Source organism: Pleurodeles waltl, chromosome 4_2 (assembly GCF_031143425.1).
Source record: "Pleurodeles waltl isolate 20211129_DDA chromosome 4_2, aPleWal1.hap1.20221129, whole genome shotgun sequence".
Lineage (NCBI taxonomy): Eukaryota > Metazoa > Chordata > Amphibia > Caudata > Salamandridae > Pleurodeles > Pleurodeles waltl.
The window spans coordinates 81,758,876-81,783,763 of record NC_090443.1 but is presented as its reverse complement, the minus strand read 5'-3'; the positions used below and the strand labels follow the sequence as shown (position 1 = coordinate 81,783,763).

Below are 24,888 nucleotides of genomic sequence, written 5' to 3'. Positions count from 1 at the left end.
GTGGTCCCATAAACTACCACAGGGAAGTAGTGGTTGGAATTTGTTTTTTTCAGGTCCATCCCAGTAGACCCTGGGAAAACCAACAGATAAGAGGAAGGTTGGAGAGTGTCCCCACCCCAGGATACCCAGAAGACAGGAGTACCAACACCAGGGGACTCGGATGTATAGGGATGAAAAGGACGACGGAAATCCTCACTGAAGTCAATGGAAGCTTAAATTGTCCAGCTGCTGTAGCAGCCCATGCACCAGGCCGATGGAACCCAGGGGCAGATTCTGGATGTAGAAGACTTAAAAAAGGAAGGGGACAGGGTCCAGCATCCTTGGAGGTGCTCAGGTGGTGCTGGTGGCAATGCCACCCTCCCAGAATTGATGTTCCTGCAGGTTGGTGAAAGAAGAAGTCCAGCTGTGGGGTCCAGGAGCTACAAAATATCCTAGGAATCACCTACAAGGTGTTCTACATCAGTCGCCGGATTGCAGGAGGGCCAGTGACTAGCAAGCCCTCCAACAAGCACTGGCAAATGCTAGCAGGAGCTGAAGATGTATTTGCAACTTTTTGGGGACCAGCAAGGTCCAGGAGAGACTACCCTTGAGGGGGAGTCAGGGCTAGCCCTCAGCACCCAGGAAGGCCAGCAGAAGTCATCAGAGGCCCCACAAGTAGCCCACAGGCGAAGGACACAGGGAGTCTCAAGGAGGCCTCAGTGGGAGGACTGCAGAATGGAGGTTGATCTTCGAGTTGCAGAGTGCTCGAATCTGGGGCTTCTTGATGCTCGAAGACCTCTTGGAGGAAGAGCCAACAAGCTTCGGTAAGAGCAACAGTCGCGGTGCACAGGGGTGCTGTTTCAGTGGCTGCTGTAGGGGCTAAGAAGAAATATTTTCTGTCAGAAAATGACAGAATAATACTGGAACAGATGAAATCAGTTAAGTAAAACAACTGTCAAAAATGTCCAAGCAAGTTTTCAGAAAAAAATAAGCCAAAAAGTGCTCCAAGATCTTGTCACCAGGAGCCGGAAAAAAGAACTCAAGCAACTGCCACCTTTTGGTCATAATGGGATATTGGTGATTTCTCGGCCCTTAAAGGGGCAAACGTTGTTTCACTGTTACATAAGGGCAGCCTATGAGGCTACACTGTCCTATATTGCTTCATCTTTATCTTTTTTTAAAAAGGGTTTGTGAAATAGATTTAACTGGTCAAATGTCCTTTTTCAAGCCAATTTGACTTCATATTTTGAAGAAGTGCTCCGGGATACCCACATGCTATTCAAATCTTATGAATATCAACAGAGATCCCCGGAGAGGGAACAGGAAGAAACATTTTTGTGCAAACACTCCAGAAACCTCCTGGAGAGATTTTTAACAGAAAGGTGTAGATAACCTACTGTTTGGAAATTCTAAATGGACTGTATTGTTGTAAGGACTGGACTTTGAGGGGGCAGACCTACCTGGAGTAAGGAACATAACAGTGCATTAATTAAGAGGATTGAGGACGCAGAGAAGAACACAGATGTTAATAATTAGTGGGGCTATGAAAAATAATGTGAGATTATAGATGGTTGCATTTTGATGGAGAAGGGAATACAGGATCTGAAATCTGATTCCTTTCCCTGAAGGTTTCAGGTTTGATTAGGAATTGGTGGCCAAACAGATATGATCTGAGTGAGGAATAGTTGGTATTTTGGAAGGTGCAGGATGGGCTTGCATAGGCGGATGGGTTTAGCATTCAGGGAGACATGAATAATGCGTCCAGTAAGTCTGAGGTGAAAACTGTTTGGAAAGACCCATGAAGGACACTTGGGGATAACCAAAACCAATGGAAGTGTAAGACGTGAGTTTTGTTGGCAAGAATTAGACCTTATAATAGAAAGGTTTATTAGGCATTGCAGAGTGCAAGATAGGTGGTAAGGTCAGGAAAGTCAGAACTTCACCCATGTACAAGGATCTACTTCAGGAATCGTAGGAGAAATCAGTTTGCATATTTTGGGTCCCAAACAAGTTGAAAATGAGCTGAATTACATTATAGATCTCACAGATTTGTTTTCTCTGTGGTCTGAGTTAGATTATGCCTTAAGTAACTACAAGTAGGGTGATGAAATCTCAGGATGAAGTCTTTATATGGGAAGGATTTCCAAAGGTGCAAATAACCAACAATGGTGTAGCTAACATCTAATAATATGGAAGAATTAATAAACAAATGAGGCATTTGTAGGAAAGAGCCCTTGTTGGCATGGTTACCCCCCACTTTTTGTCTGATATTGATGCCAACGTGACTGAGAATGTGCTGGGATCCTGCTAACCAGGCCCCAGCATCAGTGTTCTTTCCCAAAAACTGTACCATTGTTCCCACAATTGGCACACCCCTGGCCCACAGTTATGTCCCTTGTAAAAGGTACACATGGTACCAAAGGGCCCTGTGTCCTGGGAAGGTCCCTAAGGGCTGCAGCATGTATTATGTCACCCTGGGGACCCATCACCAAGCACATGCACACTGCCATTGAAGATTGTGTGTGCTGGTGCATAGAAAAAGACAAAGTTGACATGGCACCCCTCTCAGGGTGCCATGACCGCAAACCACTGCCTGTGGCATTGGTAAGTCACCCCTCTAGCAGACCTTATAGCCCTAAGGCAGGGTGCACTATACTACAGGTGAGGGCATAGCTGCATGAGCAATATGCCCCTACAGTGTCTAAGTCCATTCTTAGACATTGTAAGTGCAGTGTGGCCATATTGAGTATATGGGCTGGGAGTTTATCATTATGAACTTCACAGCTCCATAATGGCTTTACTGAATACTGGGAAGTTTGGTATCAAACTTCTCAGCACAACAAATCCACACTGATGCCAGTGTTGGATTTCTTGGAAAATGCATGCAGGGGGAACATTAGAGATGACCCCTGCATGTTAGCCAAACTGCTAGTGCAGGACTGACCAGTCTGTGTCAGCCTGCCACTTCCAAACGAATTTCTGATCACATGGGGTGAGAGCCTTTGTGCTCTCTATAGCCAGAAACAAAGCCTGTACTGGGTGGAGGTGCCTCACACCTCCCCCTTCAGAAAATAACACCTGGCAGCAAGCCCCAAAGGCTCAGGCCTCTTATTTAGTGCCCCAGGGAACTCCAGCTAGTGGGGATACCCGCCCCCTAATAAAGCCCCATGGGAAAATTAGGGAAAACAAGGAGAAGTGACCACCTCAGTTGTGACCACCGCTAAGGTGCCCAGGGCTGAGTTGACTGCCTCCTTGAAAAATCCTCCATCTTAGTTTGGAGGACAGGAACCAATAGGGTTAGGTCTGCGTCCCCCTCCCCAAAGGAAGTTGACAAGGGAAGGGTGTAGCCACCTTTAAGGACAGTCGCCATTTGCTACTACCCTCTGACCACTGTAACACCCATAAATGCAGGATTTCACGGCTCCCCTGAACCTAGTTCATCAGATTCTTGGCGACCTCAGAAGAAGAAAGAAGAACGACTGCTAAGCTGACCCCTCCAGCAGAGAAGATTGAAGACACAAAATGACTTGGCCTCAGCCCTTCTGACCTGTCTCCAGCTTCTAAAGCCCTGCTAAAAGAAGGAGACACATTCTGCAGGACCAGCGACCTCTGAAAAGCCTCATGAGGACTGCTCGCACCCCAGAGGACCAGGAACTCCTGTGGACAGCCACCCTGTCCAAGAAGAAACTCCATCCAAGGACTCCAGAGCCTCCATGGATGGATCCGCGAGTCCTGTCCACTCTGCACCCGATGCCCACGACCTGTGTACAGGTGGCCCAACTGACTAGAGCTGGTCCCCAAGTGATTCTGAGCAAGTGCCCATCCTGGGTTGACCCCTCCTGTGCACCACGACAATGCCTGCAGCCTGAATCCAGAGGACCCCCCTGACCGCAACTGGGTGCCCCTATAGGAAAGCATTGGAAGCCTGACTCTGTGTTTGCACCCTGCACCCGGCCGCCCCGCGCCGCTGATGGTGTGTGTTTGGAGATGACCTATGGCTCCCACGGTGCTCCTCTAAACCCCCAGGTCTGCCCTCCGAAGACACCGGTATTTACCTTCAAGCAGGCCTAATTCCAAGTGCCTAAAGTCTCCATAGGAGCCCACGTTAAATCAAACTCAACATTGACCTCTGCACCTGGCCGGCCCAGTGTTGCTTGTGGTGGGTGTTTGGGGTTTACTTAAACCCCAACCTGTGGACATCCTAACCCCTGGAGACTGGAACTGTAAGTCTTGTACTTATCTCAAATTCGTACTAACTTTTCTTCCCCCCAGAATTGTTTCTGAAAATTCCACTGTCAACTTTTAACACAGATTATTGCTATTTATTCAAAAAACGTATAACTTGCCAAATTGAAACATAGTGGTATTGATGCATATGTTGGATACTTGCGTGCAAATGTACTCACCTGCAACATGAATCTTGTGGTTCTAGACATAAAGTAACAAAACATATTTTTGCTATATAAAAACCATTGGCCTGGAGTTAGTCATTGAGTGTCCTTCATTTATTGACTGTGTGTAAACAACAAATGCTTTGCACTACCCTCTGGTAAGTTTAACTGCTCGACCACACTACCACAAAAGAGAGCATTAGTATTATCTACTTTAGCCTCTGTTAAGCCTCTGGGGAACACCTGGACTCTGTGCACACTGTATCTCATTTTGATATGGTATATACAGAGCCAGCTTCCTACAGCATTAAACATAAAATATTATTATATATTACCCAGAGACAAAGAGATTAGTGGGGAGGTTTAAGCTTACACTAAAACAAAGTACACAATTATCCCAAAGTGGTGGTTTTATTTACAGTGCAGACGTGCTCAACAAGCTGTGGGTGTACAGAGTGTCTTCACTACACTACCAGGAGGTCTCCTTTTTCAACATTTTATTGGTAGAAAAACAAACACTACTTTGTCACCTGGTTGGATGCACTGAAACAAAGGGGAGCTCAGAAATGAAGATGTGAAGTGAGTGGAAAGAGTTGGAGAAAGGGGAAACAAGTTACAGTATGATAGACTAAAACCTGTGGGGTAGATTATTATCGGAGTAAGAGACATGGTGGTGATGAAAGTGTCCATAGGATGTTGTCCGTACTTAAAAGTTCAAACATCCACTGAGGGCAATAGATGTGTATTACAAGATGAAAGAGCCTGGAATCCAATTAGAGTGGCCAAATATGGAGTATGTAATGCTAAGGGAGAATGGAAAGTAGAAAAGAGAAGAGAGTTCAGGGAGCAAGGGAGGTCCCAAGAGATTATCATTAAGACCAAAGTTTCTGAATGATATTATCTGCAATTACACATGGTTGTGAATGGCTTTATGTGGTGAGAGAGGAGTCTTTCTTCCTGTTAGAATACTTACCAGTACATAGCTCAGTACTTAATTAGTAAAATAATAAGTGTTGATGTCCAAAGATTATCTCAGAAGTGCAGCCAAATGTCAGGATTGCAGAATAGCAAGAAAGCTTAATTTCGATTCCACCTCATGCCACTTCTATCTACCACTCTGCACTCCCAGCCCCTTTTTCTCACAGTTAAACACTATTTTTTTCTCCCTGCTTTCTCTCATTGTCACTGTTTTTATGTCATTCTCCTCCTCCTTCTTCCCACCTTTCCTGCCTTTATCACTGTTGCTCTGGGTCAAAATCTGATCGTGAGGAAAATTAAGTGTATTATATCGTGTGGTTTTAAGCGTTCACCGTGTAATACGGCACCAACCATTTTTAGGGCCAGTTGGGGGTCGTTTGCCAGACCTTAGCTCAACCCCAGCTAGCTGAGGCCTTGTGCAACCAGGTTTCAACAAATTAACAAAAGTAAAGCATTTACAGAGCACCCAAAGCTTTTAAGAAAGAAACCAGACTATTGTGGTGTTTTTACAAATGTATGGAGATCAAAATGAAAAAGATCCACCAGATTGTTCAAGAGACATAGATTTTTAAAGAAACAATAAATCAAGACTTTTCACGCAACTTCGAACATGCACTGGCAAATTCAACAAATCTGACATTGGCCTGTTGTAGGGGTGACTTACACATATTAAAAAGGGAGATTGCTTAAAATGTCAAAGTCAAGTTAGCAGTTTTAAACTGCTCTACCAATCTGCAGTGACAGGCTGAGAGTCACATTTTACATTGTCCCACTCGAGTGACACCACAAGTGCTGCAGTCCCTAGGGGGACATTAACTTGCAGACCCTGGGTATCCTTGGTACCAGATCCTAGGGACTTAGAAGTTAGCTTATGCCGATTGGATATAAGTCAATCAAACATACGTTTAAGGGTCAGGGCATTGGCAGTGAGGTCTGGTTAGAGGGCCTTAGTGCACTCTCAAGAGTCAAAACACCAGCTGCATCAGTCCAAAACTTTGTCTGTGACCATAGAAAAAAATGGAATTTCCTTATACTGATGATGAAAAAGAAAGCCAGGTTCGCGTTAATGAGTCGTGTGAGCTCCACCTTCAACCACAGGCTCAAATTAACACTAACAGTTTACTGATTCTTGCTTGTCTTGCTATTTGGGGTGTTGCTTCTATAGGAGGGAGGAGTGTGATATTTACACATTCTAGCACATGCAATATGTTGTATTGGGATTGGAATTAAGGCTGAATGTGAGTGACAATTGGAACTGGCAGCTCCCGCAGGTGGATGTTGTATCTTATTGCTTTATTCCTTCTGATCTTGATAAGCCACCTTACCAAATATGACCAGTTCCACGTTCTATTTTAGCTGGCCTCCATTTACATGGGGCAAAAAAAAAAAATCATCATGTCCTATGACTACGTGTTCTTTCCAACAATACTAACATCCTCCCCTTCGCTCTGGTCCTCTTATTCTCACCCTCTAAGCGGGTCCACCACAATGGCGTGAGGCTCATCGATCATGCCAGATATCAGGGTCTTGCGGTTCTCTCCTTTCATTTGAGCAACCTCAATCACATCACGCCCAGAGTCTGTCCAGTAAATGTTGCCTGCCACCCAGTCGATAGCGATACCCCGTGGCATTTTCAGTCCAGGGATCTGTAGCAAGAAGGAAAAACAAACTGCTTATCAATCGCAGAACCATACATTTGAGTTCAACATGTGACCTTGTATTGAGAAAGAAGATAGTATCACAGTTCTATCTACCAGAGTTGATCACAAGTTAATTGCAGGACAATCTGCACGGACAAAGCTGCCATGGTAAGTGTGTTCATATCTGCTCAAATGAAGAGTAGCCTCTGTGATGAGGTGATTTAAAATATGCCCAATTCATCAAATTACACAATTGCTGCAAAACGGTTATTGTACAGTATAGGTGGAGTCTCACAAAATCTGTGGAGAAAGCCTTCATTTTCCTGTCATCTACCCAGAAATTAAAGATGAATCCCCTGGTCATGCATATGGGCCATCAATCACTTCTACAGTCTTTGGGAATACTGTAGGGACCAAGGTTTGGTCAAAGGGCCTGCCTCCCCTCGAACTATTCCCTCACCAACAAAAAAGTGAAAATACATCTCCAGAGATACAAACAGATAATTCAGACCTGTTCACGGACAGTATGTCAAATATGGTACATGGTAGTCATTTTTGATTTTTCCTTCCTCTAAAATGTAAGACTTCATACTTCGAATAGGTCACAGGTGCTGATTTTCTGAGGGACAATGAAGTATTGAGTGTATCAGCCCTGCCTTAGCTGGTGTTTGCGAGAGGGTTAGGTGCAAAAGTCGGGGAAACGTGGCCAGCCTGTAAAGAAGGGAAGATGGCAGCCAAAAACTATGATATGAAAAACCCAATGATCCAAAGTTATTTTTTAACACATTTTGGGGAAAAAAAGTCTACCTTGCCTGTGACTAGCAGCTGCAAGTCAGCACATTGTAAGCAATCATAGGGGAACAGGAGGAGGAAAAGAACAATACAGCTTGAGCCTGCAACCCTTTGCTTAAGCCTCTCCTTTTATATTAGCTACAGTACTGCTACTGGGCCAGTTGGGGAGGCTAAAACTTAATGGGCCTGGTGGCTAAAGCCTTGAAATCTTCTGGCCAATTAAGTTAGCCCCAGAGTACTCATCATAGCATGGCTTTGTTTGAAACATTCTACTGAAATGTCAGCTTTAATACTAGTGAGACATTCCACAATAAAGGGCCTACTAGCTGCTGCACCCAGAAATCCCGAGAATGCAGATCTCATCCAGCCAGGGAGCCTTATCACAACACGATTGCAATGAATTGTCCTACAGCATCTATTCTATCCAACCTGGCTTGCATCACATGCTTCACAGCATCGGAGAAATCTTGGCACATAGAAAAAAAGGAAATTGTTACTTACCCAGTAAGCATCTGTTTGTTTCATGCAGTGCTGTAGATTCACATGCTCTGCATGCTCCTGCCATCTAGTGTTGGGTTCGGAGTGTTCCAAGATTTTTTCTTCGAAGAAGCATTTTTCGAGTCATAGGATTGAGTGGCTCCTCCTTCTTGGTGATACTGTTTATGGGCATTGACTCCTTTGTTAGATTATTTTCCCCGCAGGTGGGTGAGAAAAGAAATGTAGGGGAAGTATAGAGAAAAAGGTTTTCATACAAAGCTAACTATATATGTGCAACTACATACAATTATAAGGGAACTGAAATGGTTACAGGTGTCAAGGGGAGGCGGGAGAGTGCATGAGAATCTACAGCACTACATGCCATGAACAGATGCTTACTGGGCAAGTAACATTTTCCGTTCAATGGCATGTGTGGATGTAGATACACATGCTCTGTATAGACTGTAAAACAGTACTTCCGTAAAGCGGTGGGTAGCCTGTGGCAGTTGCAGTTGACTGTAAAAGTGTTCTTAGTACTGCTTGGCCTACGCTGGCTTGCTGTTGTGCACGTATACCTACACAATAGTGTTTTGTAAATGCATGTGGTGAAGACCATGCAGCTGCCTTGAAAATGTCAGCTATGGGTGCATTTCCAAGGAAAGCCATAGTGGCTCTCTTCTTCCTGATAGACTGCGTTCTTGGAGTAACAGAAGTTGTCTTTATGCTGAGGCAAAACAACTTTTAATACATTTTAATATCTACCTATCTATGCTATTCTTTGATAGCCTTTATGGGGTAGTGTGAAAGCTACAAAGAGCAGTTTAGTCTTTCTAAACTCTTTATTTCTGTAAGTGTAGAACAGTAATGCACGTTTAATGTCCAGAGTGTGAAGGGCTCTTTCTGCAACTGGGTCAGGTTGTGGAAAGAAGAGAGGCAACTCAATGGACTGATTAATATGGAGCTGAGAGACCACTTTAAGGAGGAACTTCGGATTGGTGTGAAGAACCAACTTGTCCCTATGTATTTGGATGGATGGTTCTTCCTGGGTTAGGAACTGGAGCGCACTAAAATGTCTTGAGAGATGTGATATTGACTAAAAAGAGGTACTGAAGAGGACATGAGTGGAGTGGTTGAAAAAAAGGACCTATAAGCCTGGCAAGGGCAATGTTTAGGTTCTAAGATGGCGCAGGGGGCAGTCTTGGTGGAATGACCCATTTAAAACCTTCCATGAATGCTTTGATTACTGGCATCCTAAAGAAGGATGTATGTTGTCTGTTTTGGAAATATGCAGCTATGGCTGCAAGATGTAAGCGAATGGGGCTGTAAGCTTAAGTAGCTTTCTGTAGATGAAGCAAGTAGCAGACAATGTCTTGGACAGTAGCTTTAATGGGATTAATGTGCTTGCAAACACATTAGCAAACAGAGCATTTTCACTTTGCAGCATAATATGCTCTGGTAGTGAGTTTACAAACTTCTCTGAGAATGTCCATGCATTATGCAGGGAGATCCAGGTAATCAAACTCTATGACTTCAGAAGCCATATCACAAGGTTGAGTGATTTGGGATCTGGATACCTGACCTGACCTTGGTTTTGAGTGAGGTCGGGCTGTTGGGAAGCTTCTCGTGGGGAACTACTGAAAGATCCAATAGTGTGGTGAACCAGGGCTGCCTTGCCTTTGTGGGAGCTACAAGGATCATGTTGAGAGACATATGCCTGATCCATCACACTAGAAATGGAAAGAAAGGGAGAGGAGGAAAAGTGTAGGCAAATATCCCTGATCCGTTCATCCATAGAGCATTGCCCTTAGACAGGGGATAAGGCTACCTGGAGGTAGACTTTTAGCATTTTGTGTTTTCTGCTGTGTTGTGAAAAGATCTATTTCAGGCGTGCCCCACTTCCGGAAGTGTGCCTGAAGGACTTGCGAGTGAAGTTCCCATTCGTGGACTTGTTGCTGCATCCTGCTGAGCAAGGGTGCAAAGTTGTTCGTTCTTGGGAGATACTCTGCCATAAGATGAGAGTTGTGACAAATGGAGTGACCGTTTCACCCCTGTTTCTGAAGGCAGTACATTGTTGTCATGTTGTCTATGCGGACTAGGATAACTTTGTGAGAGAGGTAATGAAGGAATGCTTTCAGGGCTAGAAATATTGCCTGAAGCTCTAGGAAGGTGATGTGTATGGATTGATGATGACGATCCCAATGGCCCTGTACTGAGAGCTCTTGAAGGTGAGCACCCCAGCCTGTGTGTGAGGCATCTGTCATCAGTCGGATCTGGAGCACAAGCGCCAGAAAAGGCTGCCCTTTCAATAAGTTGGTGGTGTTCCACCATTACAGACAACGGTGGGTATGGTGGTCTAACACCACCAGATGTTCCTAGTGAGCCTGTGATTGAGTCCACTGATGAGACAGACAGTGCTGTGGGGGACGCATTTAAATTCTGGAGTGGGTAACAATGGCAATACAGGAGTCCATCATCCCTAACAGGTTCATCACAGACCTGACCGTGTATGAAGAGTTCTCTTGAAAGTGAGGGAGGAGAGACTGGAAGATGTGAACACAAGCTGGATTTGGGTATCCTATCCCCAACTGTGCACTGAGTATGGCTCCTATAGAGGGCTGCATCTGGAGAGGTTGAAGGTGGGAATGAGAAACTGGAGTGTGAAATCTCACTTCTGCAAAAGGCCCACTGTCATCCGAGTGTGATATTGGCATTGTACCAATGTTCTGGCTTTGATGAGCCGGTCGTCTAGGTAAGAGAATATGTGTACATTTTAACTCCTGAGATATGCTGCCACTACTATTAATCACCTTGTAAAGACTCTGGGAGCAGTGGTGACCACAAAGGAAAGAACTTTGAATTGGTAGTGATTTCCCACACTCTCGAATCTGAGATATTAGCGGTGTGCAGGCTGGGTAGGAATATGGAAATAAGTGTCCTTGAGATCGAGGGCAGTCATGAAGTCGCCCTGTTGTCACAGGGGAATCACATCTTGAAGAGTGACCATGTAAAAGTGTTCTGAAAGATTGCATTTATTTAAGGGCCGAGGTCCAGAATGGGCCTGAGAGCTGTCATTTTTGGGAAAGAGGAAGTATAGAGAGTATACTCCTGTGCTTGGTAATGTAGCGGAACTGGCCTGAAGGCCCTTTTGAGAAGAAGGGATTGTACTCCTTGTTTGAGAAGAAGAAGGTGTTTTTGAAAGAGCTTGTGAGGGGAGGGGGGGTGTGGAAGAGTGGTAAAATGAGCTCTAGATAGCAACCATGTTGGATAATGGAGAGGACCCACTGGTCCGAAGTGATGTTGACTCATTGTGTATGGAAATCTTGAAGTTAACTCCCAACTGGTGTGTAATTTGGGGGGGGGGGGGTTGCGTATGTAGTCACTGTTTAGAGGTTTATTTAGAGGTGTGGATGGTGGCCCTCTTACCTCTACATGAGTAGGAGCTTGAAGGCTGCCTGGACTGAGAGGTTGAGGCCTCTAAGGATTTTGGTTTGTTACCACCTCTGAATGTGGGGTGACGAAAAGCACCCAAAGGCTTTGCTGTACCAGTGTCTTTCTTCAGCTTCTCAAGGGTGGAGTCCACTTGAGGGCCGAAAAGGTGCTCCTTATCGAAGGGCATGTTTAGCACTGCTTGCTGCACCCCAGGTTTACAACCTGAGCATCTAAGCCAGGCATGTCTCCTTACAAGGACACTAGTGTTGATACCAGGTGCAGCAGTGTCCACAGCAACGATGGCACATCTAATAGAGTTGTTACTGATTGCCTGTCCTGTGACAGTCTGTTGTCCCCTTTTGCAGTGCTCATTTGGGAGTTATTGTAGGAGTTCCTCTATCTCATCCCAGTGCGCCGATCATATCTTGCAAGTAGGACTTGTGAGTTGGCGATGCACCAGTGATTAGCAGCCTGCGCAGGCATCCTCTTATCTGCATCATCTATCTCTATGCTTTCCTCATATGGGGAGGAGAGTCCCTTGTAGCCTGCCTGTTGGCCTACTTACGTGTGGTAGTAGCCACAATGGAATCTGGCGGGAACTGGGACTTTATGTATAGTGGATCAGAAGGAGCAGGTTTGTAGTTTTTTGTGAACTCTGGGGGTGATAACCCTAGAGCAAACTGACTCAAAGATTTTGTTGACAAGACGAAGCATGCCAGGGAGCATGGGGAGGAACTGGATATCCCTGTGTGTGAACGTTAGGGTATCAAATAGAAAGTCCTGCTCAATGGGATCCTGGGAGCTCGAAATTCTGAAAGGTGGCTGCTCGGGATATCACCTGCTGGCAGGATGTAGTATCCTTTGGTGGTGAGGGTCGTGCAGGGTATAGACAGGAGTCTGTGGATAACATGGGATCAGGGTCATATGTATCCTAAGGATCTGAGTCCTGATGTGTCCCACCTAAATCACCCCCGTGAATAGTGGGGAACCTTGTGGTGTGAAATCTCCTGCAGTTGGAGAGGCAGTTGAATCAGGGGAGAAGAGGGTGGAGGAGAAGTTGGAGTGGGAGTGGGAGGAGGAGGAGGAAGAGGCTTGTGTATAGTGGCAGCCTTGTCCTTAGCCCTCTTTGGAGGAGGGGATGTGTCCAGGGCCTCCAGAAAAGTGAGTTTGCATTTAAAAGTAACAGGGGGATATGGAAGCGGCACGGACTAGCGTCCATGGTCTCCAAAATGGGTCCTACAGGGGAAGGTGTGGCTGAGGATTGGTTGGAGTCTTTTTAGCTCCGAAGAGGTGGAGCCCCTGGATTTCGAAGCCAAAACTTTCGGTTGGTACCCTTTTGTCAGAGCTGAGGGTGAAAGCTGGCCCCGCAGCCAAAGTTGTCAGTGCTGAGGTTCAAATTGAAATGGCCACGACAAAGAGGAGGTCGATGGCGAAGACGGTGTCTTGGCATGTTTCAGTTCGAGCTGGATGGCGGGGTATCTGAGTCTGGTTTTCGGAGCCAGCCACGGCCTAGTGGCAGTGTCGGTCCGGTGACCTTGGTAGGAGGTTTTTTGGAAGTCTTGGTGGGAGGGGCCATTATATTTATAGGTTTTGCCGATGTCACCTTGTGACTTTCGATATCTGACTAGATGTCAGAGTCGGAGTCCTAGATGGAAAAGGATGCCTCCTATTCTAGTTCCTCCTGGGCATGCTCCTCCCTGAAGATGTCCAGAGTGTCTTCCAGGATCTTACGCAGCACCTCCAGTCGATGATCTCCGATCTTGAAGTGTGTCTTTCGACTGGAAGGATCTGCAGGTGTCGCAAGTGGCTTCTTGATGGTTGGGGGAGAGGCACAGATTACACACCAGATGTTGGTAGATGTGCGGGAATTTGGAGTGACACCGAGGACAGAATCGAAAGGGCATTTGTTCCATCAGCACTGCATGGCGTGGTGCCTTTTGGCACAGGGTCCACAACCTCACCCACCCTGTTTGTTGTAATACCACCAGACACGGGTGTCTATGTAAACTTGCACTACTACACTCCCCTTTCTTTGATGGATGGTAGGAAGGCCCTCAATACCAAGCGGGAGGGTTGCAGCGCTTGATGGCTGATGTGTAGCACAGACTCCACAGGAAAACAGCTGCTTCTGATCCTCACCTCTCCCAAGTGGATGCCTCAACAGTGAAGCATGGCATCAGTCAGCACTGTTAGCAGACACAATCTAGCAACCACAACTGCAGGACTTTTGCAGACTCCTGCCAAATCTGGACCTGTTCGGAGGTGTCCCTCTAATGTTGTCCCAACTGGGACTTCAGATCCCACTGCAGAGACCGCATATGACACCTGGCATGCTTGATGACATGCAGCAGGCCATCAGTCCCAGCAGCCTTAGAGTCATCCTCACTGACACCCAGGACAGAGGCTGAAACATAAGATAATAGCTCGAACGTCCTGGAATCTCCATCCCCGGAAGAGAGGCTCGAAACTTCACCATGTCCAGTATGGATATGGAGAAGGGGAGTGTCTGGGAAGGAGTTAAGTGTGAGTTCGTACACTTATAGTGAACCTCTATGAAATGAGGAAGTTTTCTGTAGTATGCAGATGCGTGATGACTGCCTTGGGTGAACAGGCCTGGAATGCCTGGCCTCAGAAGATGTGCTGCAACCGCCATCTCTTTTGTGAACACCCTAAGGGCACTGGTAAGGCCAGATCTGAGCACAGATAACTTAAAATGCTCCTGTTCCACCACAAACTGCTGATAGCACCTGCAGGCATGCAGAAGAACCTGTGGGCCTGCAGGATGGGGCTAGGAAAATAAGCATTCTGCACGTCCAATGTTACTATCCAGTCGACACAGTCAAAGGTAGAAAAGACCTGGCCCAGGGTGAGCATTTTGAATTTGTCCTTCCCCAGGAAGGCATTGAGAAGGTAAAGTTCTGAAATAGGACAAAGGTCTTAGTCATTCTTTGGCACCAGAAAAATCCAGAAACAAGAACCAAAGCCTACTTCTAATGCCAGCTCCCTCTTTATGGATCCTATGGCCATAAGGATCTACACGTCCTGCTGCAAGAGGGACAGATTGTCCGTCAGCAGTTCCAAGGATGGTGGACGGTGCAGTACGGTGGCAAGAAACGACAGAGTTTAACCCAGCTGGACAATCTAAAGGACCCAATTGTCCCAAGTTGGTATCTGTCACCAACAGGAAGAAGGATCCTGCCTCCAACAGGGTGGCTGTGTGCCATGCAGTGACCCACTAAAGAGGTTTTGAGGCTGCAGCAGCGAGAGGCGCAGAGGACTGTGATGCATGTTTCTCCCAATATCCACAAGGTCTGTAGATACTGTGGTCTTTGACAAAAAAAAAAAAAAAAAAAAGAGATAACAGGTTTGCTAGGCAGGCTGACCTTGATGACGGTACTGAAAACCACTACCATACCCACAGAGGTGTGAAATATTTGGTGCACCAGATGTGAAGGGGGTACGGATCCTGTGCCCCCTTAAAACACTCAGGCCTTGAGTTAGCCTTCTCACCAAAAAGGTAAATGCATCTGAAAGGCATATTCATTAATGTGGGCTGGACGTCACCGGAGACGCCCATGGACCTCATTCAGACATGCATCCTGAGAGCCACATTGGTGCCAATTGCCTTGCCTAGGCAATCCGTGGTGTCCAAGCCACAGCAGATTGTAAATGTTGCCCCCTGTTAAAGGATAAGACGCAAGTCATCAGAGAGACAGACAAAACTTATGCTCACGCCCTTTAGGACTCCGTCGAATAATACCATAGAAGGCAGCTGCCACTGACAGAACATGGTGCCAAACCTGCTGAGGGAAAGACATGTTTCTCAAACGTTTTTGATGCATTTTTGATATCCTGTCCGGTAGTGTGGTACTGAATACATTAGGGTCAACTTTACTTGCTGAGGCCTCCTTGACTAAGCTGTCAGGTGTGGGTGTTCAGTCAAAAAGTACAGGTCACCCAGGACTGGACAACGGCACAGCGCGATCTGCCTAGTCACCGGAGGTCCAAAATGGGGTTTTGCCCAAGCCCTGAGAAGGGTGAATGTGAGGATTTCATTCAAGAGAAGGCAGGGCTCAGTATTTGTTTGCCCAGGCAGAAGCACCTCAGTGAGGACATTAGTCTTCACTTCCTTAGTGGAAAATTGGAGGTTGAGAACAACAGCTGCCCTTCACATGAGCATGGCAAAGGAGGCACTTTCTTCCATTGCAGGGTCTGGAGGAAAAACTAACCTAGTGCCTTGTGAGGTGTCCTGGCCACTGGTGTCCTGAAGGTCCTTGTATCAATTGTCATCAGTGTATGTATCATATACATCATTGCCAGAATTTGTTCCAAGTAAAGTGTGGAGACTTTGGGCCCTTCCTTGAGGCATGAGCAAAATATCACAATCTAATGAGTTGCCCACAAGCTGAAGCCCAAATGGATCAGGATGCAGAATTTGTTGAGGCCGAAGCGACACAGCCTTGGAGTCAGAAAACATAACAGGTTTTGCATTGTCATCCGGTGTTGATGCTCCAGGGTCTGGTGTTAGTCTTAGAGCCAGTATAAGAGCTGGCAGCAAAGCCAGTGTGAACTCTGTAGCATTTCCAGAGGGACTAACTGGTAATGAGGGTCAGACCAGTCAGCAGAGTCCCAGTTTGAGGTCCTCAAAGTTCCTTAGGGCCCAGAGGTGCATCAGAGGGAGCAGGTAATGTGCCAAAACACTGCAACATGGCTTATCGGTATTCTTCACTTTGCTGCAACAATACTGATGGGCCCGAAAATTCGGGTAGTCTTGGGACAAGGTTCAGAATGGGCTCCGAAGGGGAACAGCTTTGGGAACAAGCCTGGATGCATGTTGACACCCTCGCACTTTCACTGGGATTCAAGAAATGAAGGAAGAGGAGTCACCGCACATTAACTTTTCAGGCTTTTTCTTCGACTTTCTTAGAGGGCTTGAAAAAGGTTTTCCCTCCCATTTCAGGGCGTCCATCGCCTCCCTGCGAGATGAATATAGTCCTTTCAAGCCTCAAGCAGGTCCCTTTTGAGCCCATTCATAAATCCTTGCTGCAACATAATTCTTGGAAGGCTGCTTTACTTGAACTATCACGTCAGCTCGAATGGTTAGCGAGATTCAGGCTTTATGCTCTCACAAACCTTACACAGTATTCTATAGTAGTACAGTGGTTTTAAAGACTCATCGAAAATTCTTACCAAAAGTGATTTCGGGTTTCCACATTAATTTATCTATTTGCCTACTTTCTTTCAGCATTCTTCCACTCCAGCTGAAAGAACTCTCCGTTTGTCTGGTAGGCATAAAGCCCATTCCACTAGAGGGAGAGTGGCTACTTCTGCTTTTATGAGAAACATACCAATTGCTGAAATTTGTAAAGCAGCAATGTGGAGCTCTGTTCACACTTTTACCAAATACTATTGTTTGGATTCAGACGCAAGAATAGATGCTCAAGTAGGACAGGTTTCCCTGAAAATGAAAATGTCACTTACCCAGTGTACATCTGTTCGTGGCATCAGTCGCTGAAGATTCACATGTTGTGCATAGCCCGCCATCTGGTGTTGGGTCGGAGTGTTACAAGTTGTTTTTCTTCAAAGAAGTCTTTCGAGTCACGGGACCGAGGGACTCCTCCTCTTTGTCTCCATTGCGCATGGGCGTCGACTCCATCTTCGATTGTTTTCCCCGCACAGGGTGAGGTAGGAGTTGTTTGTTAGTAATAGTGCCCATGCAATGGAGTGAATAAGTATGTACCTATTTAAGATTAATTATATTTACAAATGTACAAAGTTGAAGCTAACTTCCAAACGGCTACAGGCTCCCGGGGAGGTGGGTGGGCACATGTGAATCTTCAGCGACTGATGCCACGAACAGATGTACACTGGGTAAGTGACATTTTCAGTTCGATGGCATCTGTCGCTGTAGATACACATGTTGTGCATAGACTAGTAAGCAGTTATCTCCCCAAAAGCGGTGGCTCAGCCTGTAGGAGTGGAAGTAGTCTGAAATAAGGTTCTTAGTACGGCTTGACCTACTGTGGCTTGTTGTGCGGATAGCACGTCTACACAGTAGTGCTTGGTAAATGTGTGAGGCATAGACCATGTGGCTGCCTTACATATTTCGTGCATTGGAATATTCCCTAGGAAGGCCATGGTAGCGCCTTTCTTTCTGGTTGAGTGTGCCCTTGGTGTAATGGGCAGTTGTCTTTTTGCTTTAAGGTAGCAGATTTGGATGCGTTTAACTATCCATCTGGCTATGCCCTGTTTGGATATAGGGTTACCAGTATGGGGTTTTTGGAAAGCGACAAACAATTGCTTAGTTTTACGAAATGGTTTTGTTCTGTCTATATAATACATTAGTGCTCTTTTTATGTCTAATGTATGCAGTGCTCTTTCTGCTACTGAACCTTGCTGTGGGAAGAAGACTGGGAGCTCCAAAGTTTGGTTTAAATGAAACGGTGAAATGACTTTTGGCAGAAATTTTGGATTTGTGCAAAGAACCACTTTATGTTTGTGTACTTCTATAAAGGGTTCTTCCATAGTGATTGCCTGTATTTCGCTAACTCTTTGTAGTGAAGTGATGGTTATTAGAAATGCTACCTTCCAAGTTAAGAATTGGATTTGGCAAGAATGCATGGGTTCAAAAGGTGAACCCATGAGTCGTGTAAGTACAATATTAAGATTCCACTAGCGCACCGGTGGGGTTCTTGGAGGTATGATCCTTTTTAGTCCTTCCATAAAGGCTTTAATAACTGGTATTCTAAAAAGTGATTTTGTGTGTTTAGTCTGCAAGTAAGCAGAGATTGCAGTGAGATGAATTTTGATGGAAGAAAAAGCGAGATTTGCTTTTTGTAGGTGTAGTAAATAACTCACAATGTTTTGTATTGAGGCCTCTAACAGTGTGATTTGGTATGCTTGGCAGTAGAAAACAAACCTTTTCCATTTATTAGCATAACAATGCCTTGTGGTACGTTTTCTGGCCTGTTTAATGACTTCCATGCACTCATTTGGAAGATTTACATAGCCAAACTCTAAGACTTCAGGAGCCAGATTGCTAGGAGCGTTGCTGGATTGGGGTGCCTGATCTGTTGCTTGTGTTGTATTAACAGATCTGGTCTGTTTGGGAGTTTGATGTGAGGTACTACTGAGAGGTCCAACAGTGTGGTGTACCACGGCTGGCGTGCCCACATTGGTGCTATGAGTATTAGTTTGAGTTTGTTTTGACTTACTTTGTTGACTAGGAAAGGAATGAGTGGGAGAGGGGGAAAGCGTAAGCAAATATCCCTGACCATTTGATCCATAGAGAATTGCCCTTGGACTGATGGTGTGGGTACGTGGATGCAAAGTTTTGGCATTTTGTTTTGTTGCAAACAGATCTATGTCTGGTGTCCCCCAGTGGTGAAAGTATTCTTGTAGTATCTGGGGATTCATTTCCCACCTGTGAGTTTGCTGGTGATCTCGACTGAGATTGTCGGCTAATTGATTGTGAATGCCTGGAATATATTGCGCTATTAGGCGAATGTTGTTGTGAATTGCCCAATGCCAAATCTTTTGTGCTAGGAGGCATAGTTGTGATGAGTGTGTTCCCCCCTGTTTGTTTAGGTAGTACATTGTTGTCATATTGTCTGTTTTGACAAGAATGTGTTTGTGAACTAGAAGAGGTTGAAAAGCTTTTAGTGCTAGGAAGACCGCTAACAGTTCTAAGTGATTTATGTGTAGTTGTCTTTGTTGACTGTCCCATTGCCCTTGTATATTGTGATTGTTGAGGTGTGCTCCCCACCCAATCATTGACGCATCTGTTGTGAGAATTGCGTGAGCCACAGGGTCTTGAAAAGGCCGCTCTTTGTTTAAATTTACAGGGTTACACCATTGAAGCGAATAGTGTGTTTGGCGGTTGTAGGAAGTTGGCTCTGTATGTGCTATTTCAAAGTAAGGAATAGCATGCACAGAGTCCAAGGGTTCCCCTTAGAGGTAAAATAGTGGTAAAAATAGATAATACTAATGCTCTATTTTGTGGTAGTGTGGTCGAGCAGTAGGCTTATCCAAGGAGTAGTGTTAAGCATTTGTTGTACATACACATAGACAATAAATGAGGTACACACACTCAGAGACAAATCCAGCCAATAGGTTTTGTATAGAAAAATATATTTTCTTAGTTTATTTTAAGAACCACAGGTTCAAATTCTACATGTAATATCTCATTTGAAAGGTATTGCAGGTAAGTACTTTAGGAACTTTAAATCATAAAAATTGCATGTATACTTTTCAAGTTATTGACAAATAGCTGTTTTAAAAGTGGACACAGTGCAATTTTCACAGTTCCTGGGGGAGGTAAGTTTTTGTTAGTTTTACCAGGTAAGTAAGACACTTACAGGGTTCAGTTCTTGGTCCAAGGTAGCCCACCGTTGGGGGTTCAGAGCAACCCCAAAGTCACCACACCAGCAGCTCAGGGCCGGTCAGGTGCAGAGTTCAAAGTGGTGCCCAAAACACATAGGCTAGAATGGAGAGAAGGGGGTGCCCCGGTTCCGGTCTGCTTGCAGGTAAGTACCCGCGTCTTCGGAGGGCAGACCAGGGGGGTTTTGTAGGGCACCGGGGGGGACACAAGTCCACACAGAAATTTCACCCTCAGCAGCGCGGGGGCGGCCGGGTGCAGTGTAGAAACAAGCGTCGGGTTTTCAATGTTAGTCTATGAGAGATCTCGGGATCTCTTCAGCGCTGCAGGCAGGCAAGGGGGGGATTCCTCGGGGAAACCTCCACTTGGGCAAGGGAGAGGGACTCCTGGGGGTCACTTCTCCAGTGAAAGTCCGGTCCTTCAGGTCCTGGGGGCTGCGGGTGCAGGGTCTCTCCCAGGCGTCGGGACTTTAGGTTCAAAGAGTCGCGGTCAGGGGAAGCCTCGGGATTCCCTCTGCAGGCGGCGCTGTGGGGGCTCAGGGGGGACAGGTTTTGGTACTCACAGTATCAGAGTAGTCCTGGGGTCCCTCCTGAGGTGTTGGATCGCCACCAGCCGAGTCGGGGTCGCCGGGTGCAGTGTTGCAAGTCTCACGCTTCTTGCGGGGAGCTTGCAGGGTTCTTTAAAGCTGCTGGAAACAAAGTTGCAGCTTTTCTTGGAGCAGGTCCGCTGTCCTCGGGAGTTTCTTGTCTTTTCGAAGCAGGGGCAGTCCTCAGAGGATGTCGAGGTCGCTGGTCCCTTTGGAAGGCGTCGCTGGAGCAGGATCTTTGGAAGGCAGGAGACAGGCCGGTGAGTTTCTGGAGCCAAGGCAGTTGTCGTCTTCTGGTCTTCCGCTGCAGGGGTTTTCAGCTAGGCAGTCCTTCTTCTTGTAGTTGCAGGAATCTAATTTTCTAGGGTTCAGGGTAGCCCTTAAATACTAAATTTAAGGGCGTGTTTAGGTCTGGGGGGTTAGTAGCCAATGGCTACTAGCCCTGAGGGTGGGTACACCCTCTTTGTGCCTCCTCCCAAGGGGAGGGGGTCACAATCCTAACCCTATTGGGGGAATCCTCCATCTGCAAGATGGAGGATTTCTAAAAGTTAGAGTCACTTCAGCTCAGGACACCTTAGGGGCTGTCCTGACTGGCCAGTGACTCCTCCTTGTTTTTCTCATTATTTTCTCCGGCCTTGCCGCCAAAAGTGGGGCCTGGCCGGAGGGGGCGGGCAACTCCACTAGCTGGAGTGTCCTGCTGGGTTGGCACAAAGGAGGTGAGCCTTTGAGGCTCACCGCCAGGTGTGACAATTCCTGCCTGGGAGAGGTGTTAGCATCTCCACCCAGTGCAGGCTTTGTTACTGGCCTCAGAGTGACAAAGGCACTCTCCCCATGGGGCCAGCAACATGTCTCGGTTTGTGGCAGGCTGCTGAAACTAGTCAGCCTACACAGATAGTCGGTTAAGTTTCAGGGGGCACCTCTAAGGTGCCCTCTGTGGTGTATTTTTCAATAAAATGTACACTGGCATCAGTGTGCATTTATTGTGCTGAGAAGTTTGATACCAAACTTCCCAGTTTTCAGTGTAGCCATTATGGTGCTGTGGAGTTCGTGTTTGACAGACTCCCAGACCATATACTCTTATGGCTACCCTGCACTTACAATGTCTAAGGTTTTGTTTAGACACTGTAGGGGTACCATGCTCATGCACTGGTACCCTCACCCATGGTATAGTGCACCCTGCCTTAGGGCTGTAAGGCCTGCTAGAGGGGTGTCTTACCTATACTGCATAGGCAGTGAGAGGCTGGCATGGCACCCTGAGGGGAGTGCCATGTCGACTTACTCGTTTTGTCCTCACTAGCACACACAAGCTGGCAAGCAGGGTGTCTGTGCTGAGTGAGAGGTCTCCAGGGTGGCATAAGACATGCTGCAGCCCTTAGAGACCTTCCTTGGCATCAGGGCCCTTGGTACTAGAAGTACCAGTTACAAGGGACTTATCTGGATGCCAGGGTCTGCCAATTGTGGATACAAAAGTACAGGTTAGGGAAAGAACACTGGTGCTGGGGCCTGGTTAGCAGGCCTCAGCACACTTTCAATTGTAAACATAGCATCAGCAAAGGCAAAAAGTCAGGGGGCAACCATGCCAAGGAGGCATTTCCTTACACAACCCCCCCCCCCAAACGAAAGAGGATGAGACTAACCTTTCCCAAGAGAGTCTTCATTTTCTAAGTGGAAGAACCTGGAAAGGCCATCTGCATTGGCATGGGCAGTCCCAGGTCTGTGTTCCACTATAAAGTCCATTCCCTGTAGGGAGATGGACCACCTCAACAGTTTAGGATTTTCACCTTTCATTTGCATCAGCCATTTGAGAGGTCTGTGGTCAGTTTGAACTAGGAAGTGAGTCCCAAAGAGGTATGGTCTCAGCTTCTTCAGGGACCAAACCACAGCAAAGGCCTCCCTCTCAATGGCACTCCAACGCTGCTCCCTGGGGAGTAACCTCCTGCTAATGAAAGCAACAGGCTGGTCAAGGCCATCATCATTTGTTTGGGACAAAACTGCCCCTATCCCATGTTCAGAGGCATCAGTCTGCACAATGAACTGCTTAGAATAATCTGGAGCTTTGAGAACTGGTGCTGAGCACATTGCCTGTTTCAGGGTGTCAAAGGCCTGTTGGCATTCCACAGTCCAGTTCACTTTCTTGGGCATTTTCTTGGAGGTGAGTTCAGTGAGGGCTGTCACAATGGATCCATATCCCTTCACAAACCTCCTGTAATACCCAGTCAAGCCAAGGAATGCCCTGACTTGAGTCTGGGTTTTTGGAGCTACCCAGTCCAGAATGGTCTGGATCTTGGGTTGGAGTGGCTGAACTTGGCCTCCACCTACAAGGTGGCCCAAGTAAATCACAGTTCCCTGCCCTATCTGGCATTTGGATGCCTTGATAGAGAGGCCTGCAGATTGCAGAGCCTTCAAAACCTTCCTCAGGTGGACCAGGTGATCCTGCCAGGTGGAGCTAAAGACAGCAATATCATCAAGATAAGCTGTGCTAAAGGACTCCAAGCCAGCAAGGACTTGATTCACCAACCTTTGGAAGGTGGCAGGGGCATTCTTTAAACCAAAGGGCATAACAGTAAACTGATAATGCCCATCAGGTGTGGAGAATGCTGTCTTTTCTTTTGCTCCAGGTGCCATTTTTATTTGCCAGTACCCTGCTGTCAAGTCAAAGGTACTTAGAAATTTGGCAGCACCTAATTTATCAATGAGCTCATCAGCTCTTGGAATTGGATGGGCATCTGTCTTGGTGACAGAATTGAGCCCTCTGTAGTCCACACAAAACCTCATCTCTTTCTTTCCATCTTTGGTGTGAGGTTTGGGGACTAAGACCACTGGGCTAGCCCAGGGGCTGTCAGAGCGCTCAATTACTCCCAATTCCAGCATCTTGTGGAATTCCACCTTGATGCTTTCCTTAACATGGTCAGACTGTCTAAAGATTTTGTTTTTGACAGGCATGCTGTCTCCTGTGTCCACATCATGGGTACACAGGTGTGTCTGACCAGGGGTTAAGGAGAAGAGTTCAGGAAACTGTTGTAGGACTCTCCTACAATCAGCTTGCTGTTGGCCAGAGAGGGTGTCTGAGTAGATCACTCCATCTACTGTGCCATCTTTTGGGTCTGATGACAGAAGATCAGGGAGAGGTTCACTCTCTGCTTCCTGATCCTCATCTGTTACCATCAACAGATTCACATCAGCCCTGTCATGGAAGAGCTTAAGGCGGTTCACATGGATCACCCTCTTGGGGCTCCTGCTTGTGCCCAGGTCCACCAAGTAGGTGACCTGACTCTTCCTCTCTAGTACTGGGTAAGGGCCACTCCATTTGTCCTGGAGTGCCCTGGGAGCCACAGGCTCCAGAACCCAGACTTTCTGCCCTGGTTGGAACTCAACCAGTGCAGCCTTTTGGTCATACCAAAACTTCTGGAGCTGTTGGCTGGCCTCAAGGTTTTTGGTTGCCTTTTCCATGTACTCTGCCATTCTAGAGCGAAGGCCAAGTACATAGTCCACTATGTCCTGTTTAGGCTCATGGAGAGGTCTCTCCCAGCCTTCTTTAACAAGGGCAAGTGGTCCCCTTACAGGATGACCAAACAGAAGTTCAAAGGGTGAGAATCCTACTCCCTTCTGTGGCACCTCTCTGTAAGCGAAAAGCAGGCATGGCAAGAGGACATCCCATCTCCTTTTGAGTTTTTCTGGGAGCCCCATGATCATGCCTTTTAATGTCTTGTTGAATCTCTCAACCAAGCCATTAGTTTGTGGATGGTATGGTGTAGTGAATTTATAAGTCACTCCACACTCATTCCACATGTGCTTTAGGTATGCTGACATGAAGTTGGTACCTCTGTCAGACACCACCTCCTTAGGGAAACCCACTCTGGTAAAGATACCAATGAGGGCCTTGGCTACTGCAGGGGCAGTAGTCGACCTAAGGGGAATAGCTTCAGGATACCTGGTAGCATGATCCACTACTACCAGGATATACATATTTCCTGAGGCTGTGGGAGGTTCTAGTGGACCAACTATGTCCACACCCACTCTTTCAAAGGGCACCCCCACCACTGGAAGTGGAATGAGGGGGGCCTTTGGATGCCCACCTGTCTTACCACTGGCTTGACAGGTGGGGCAGGAGAGGCAAAACTCCTTAACCATGTTGGACATATTGGGCCAGTAGAAGTGGTTGACTAACCTCTCCCACGTCTTGGTTTGTCCCAAATGTCCAGCAAGGGGAATGTCATGGGCCAATGTTAGGATGAACTC

The 24,888-nt window shown here is 46.6% G+C and overlaps 1 protein-coding gene across 2 annotated transcripts in view; it reads right to left on the bottom strand.

The window, feature by feature from the left end:
- LRP1 (LDL receptor related protein 1) overlaps positions 1–24,888 on the bottom strand; it is a 1,410,884-nt gene that overhangs the window by 114,782 nt on the left and 1,271,214 nt on the right. For both annotated transcript variants that reach the window (XM_069230782.1, XM_069230783.1), the window contains exon 77: positions 6,816–6,994. In XM_069230782.1, the coding sequence (XP_069086883.1) occupies positions 6,816–6,994 (179 nt within the window). The remainder of the gene's footprint in view (positions 1–6,815; positions 6,995–24,888) is intronic.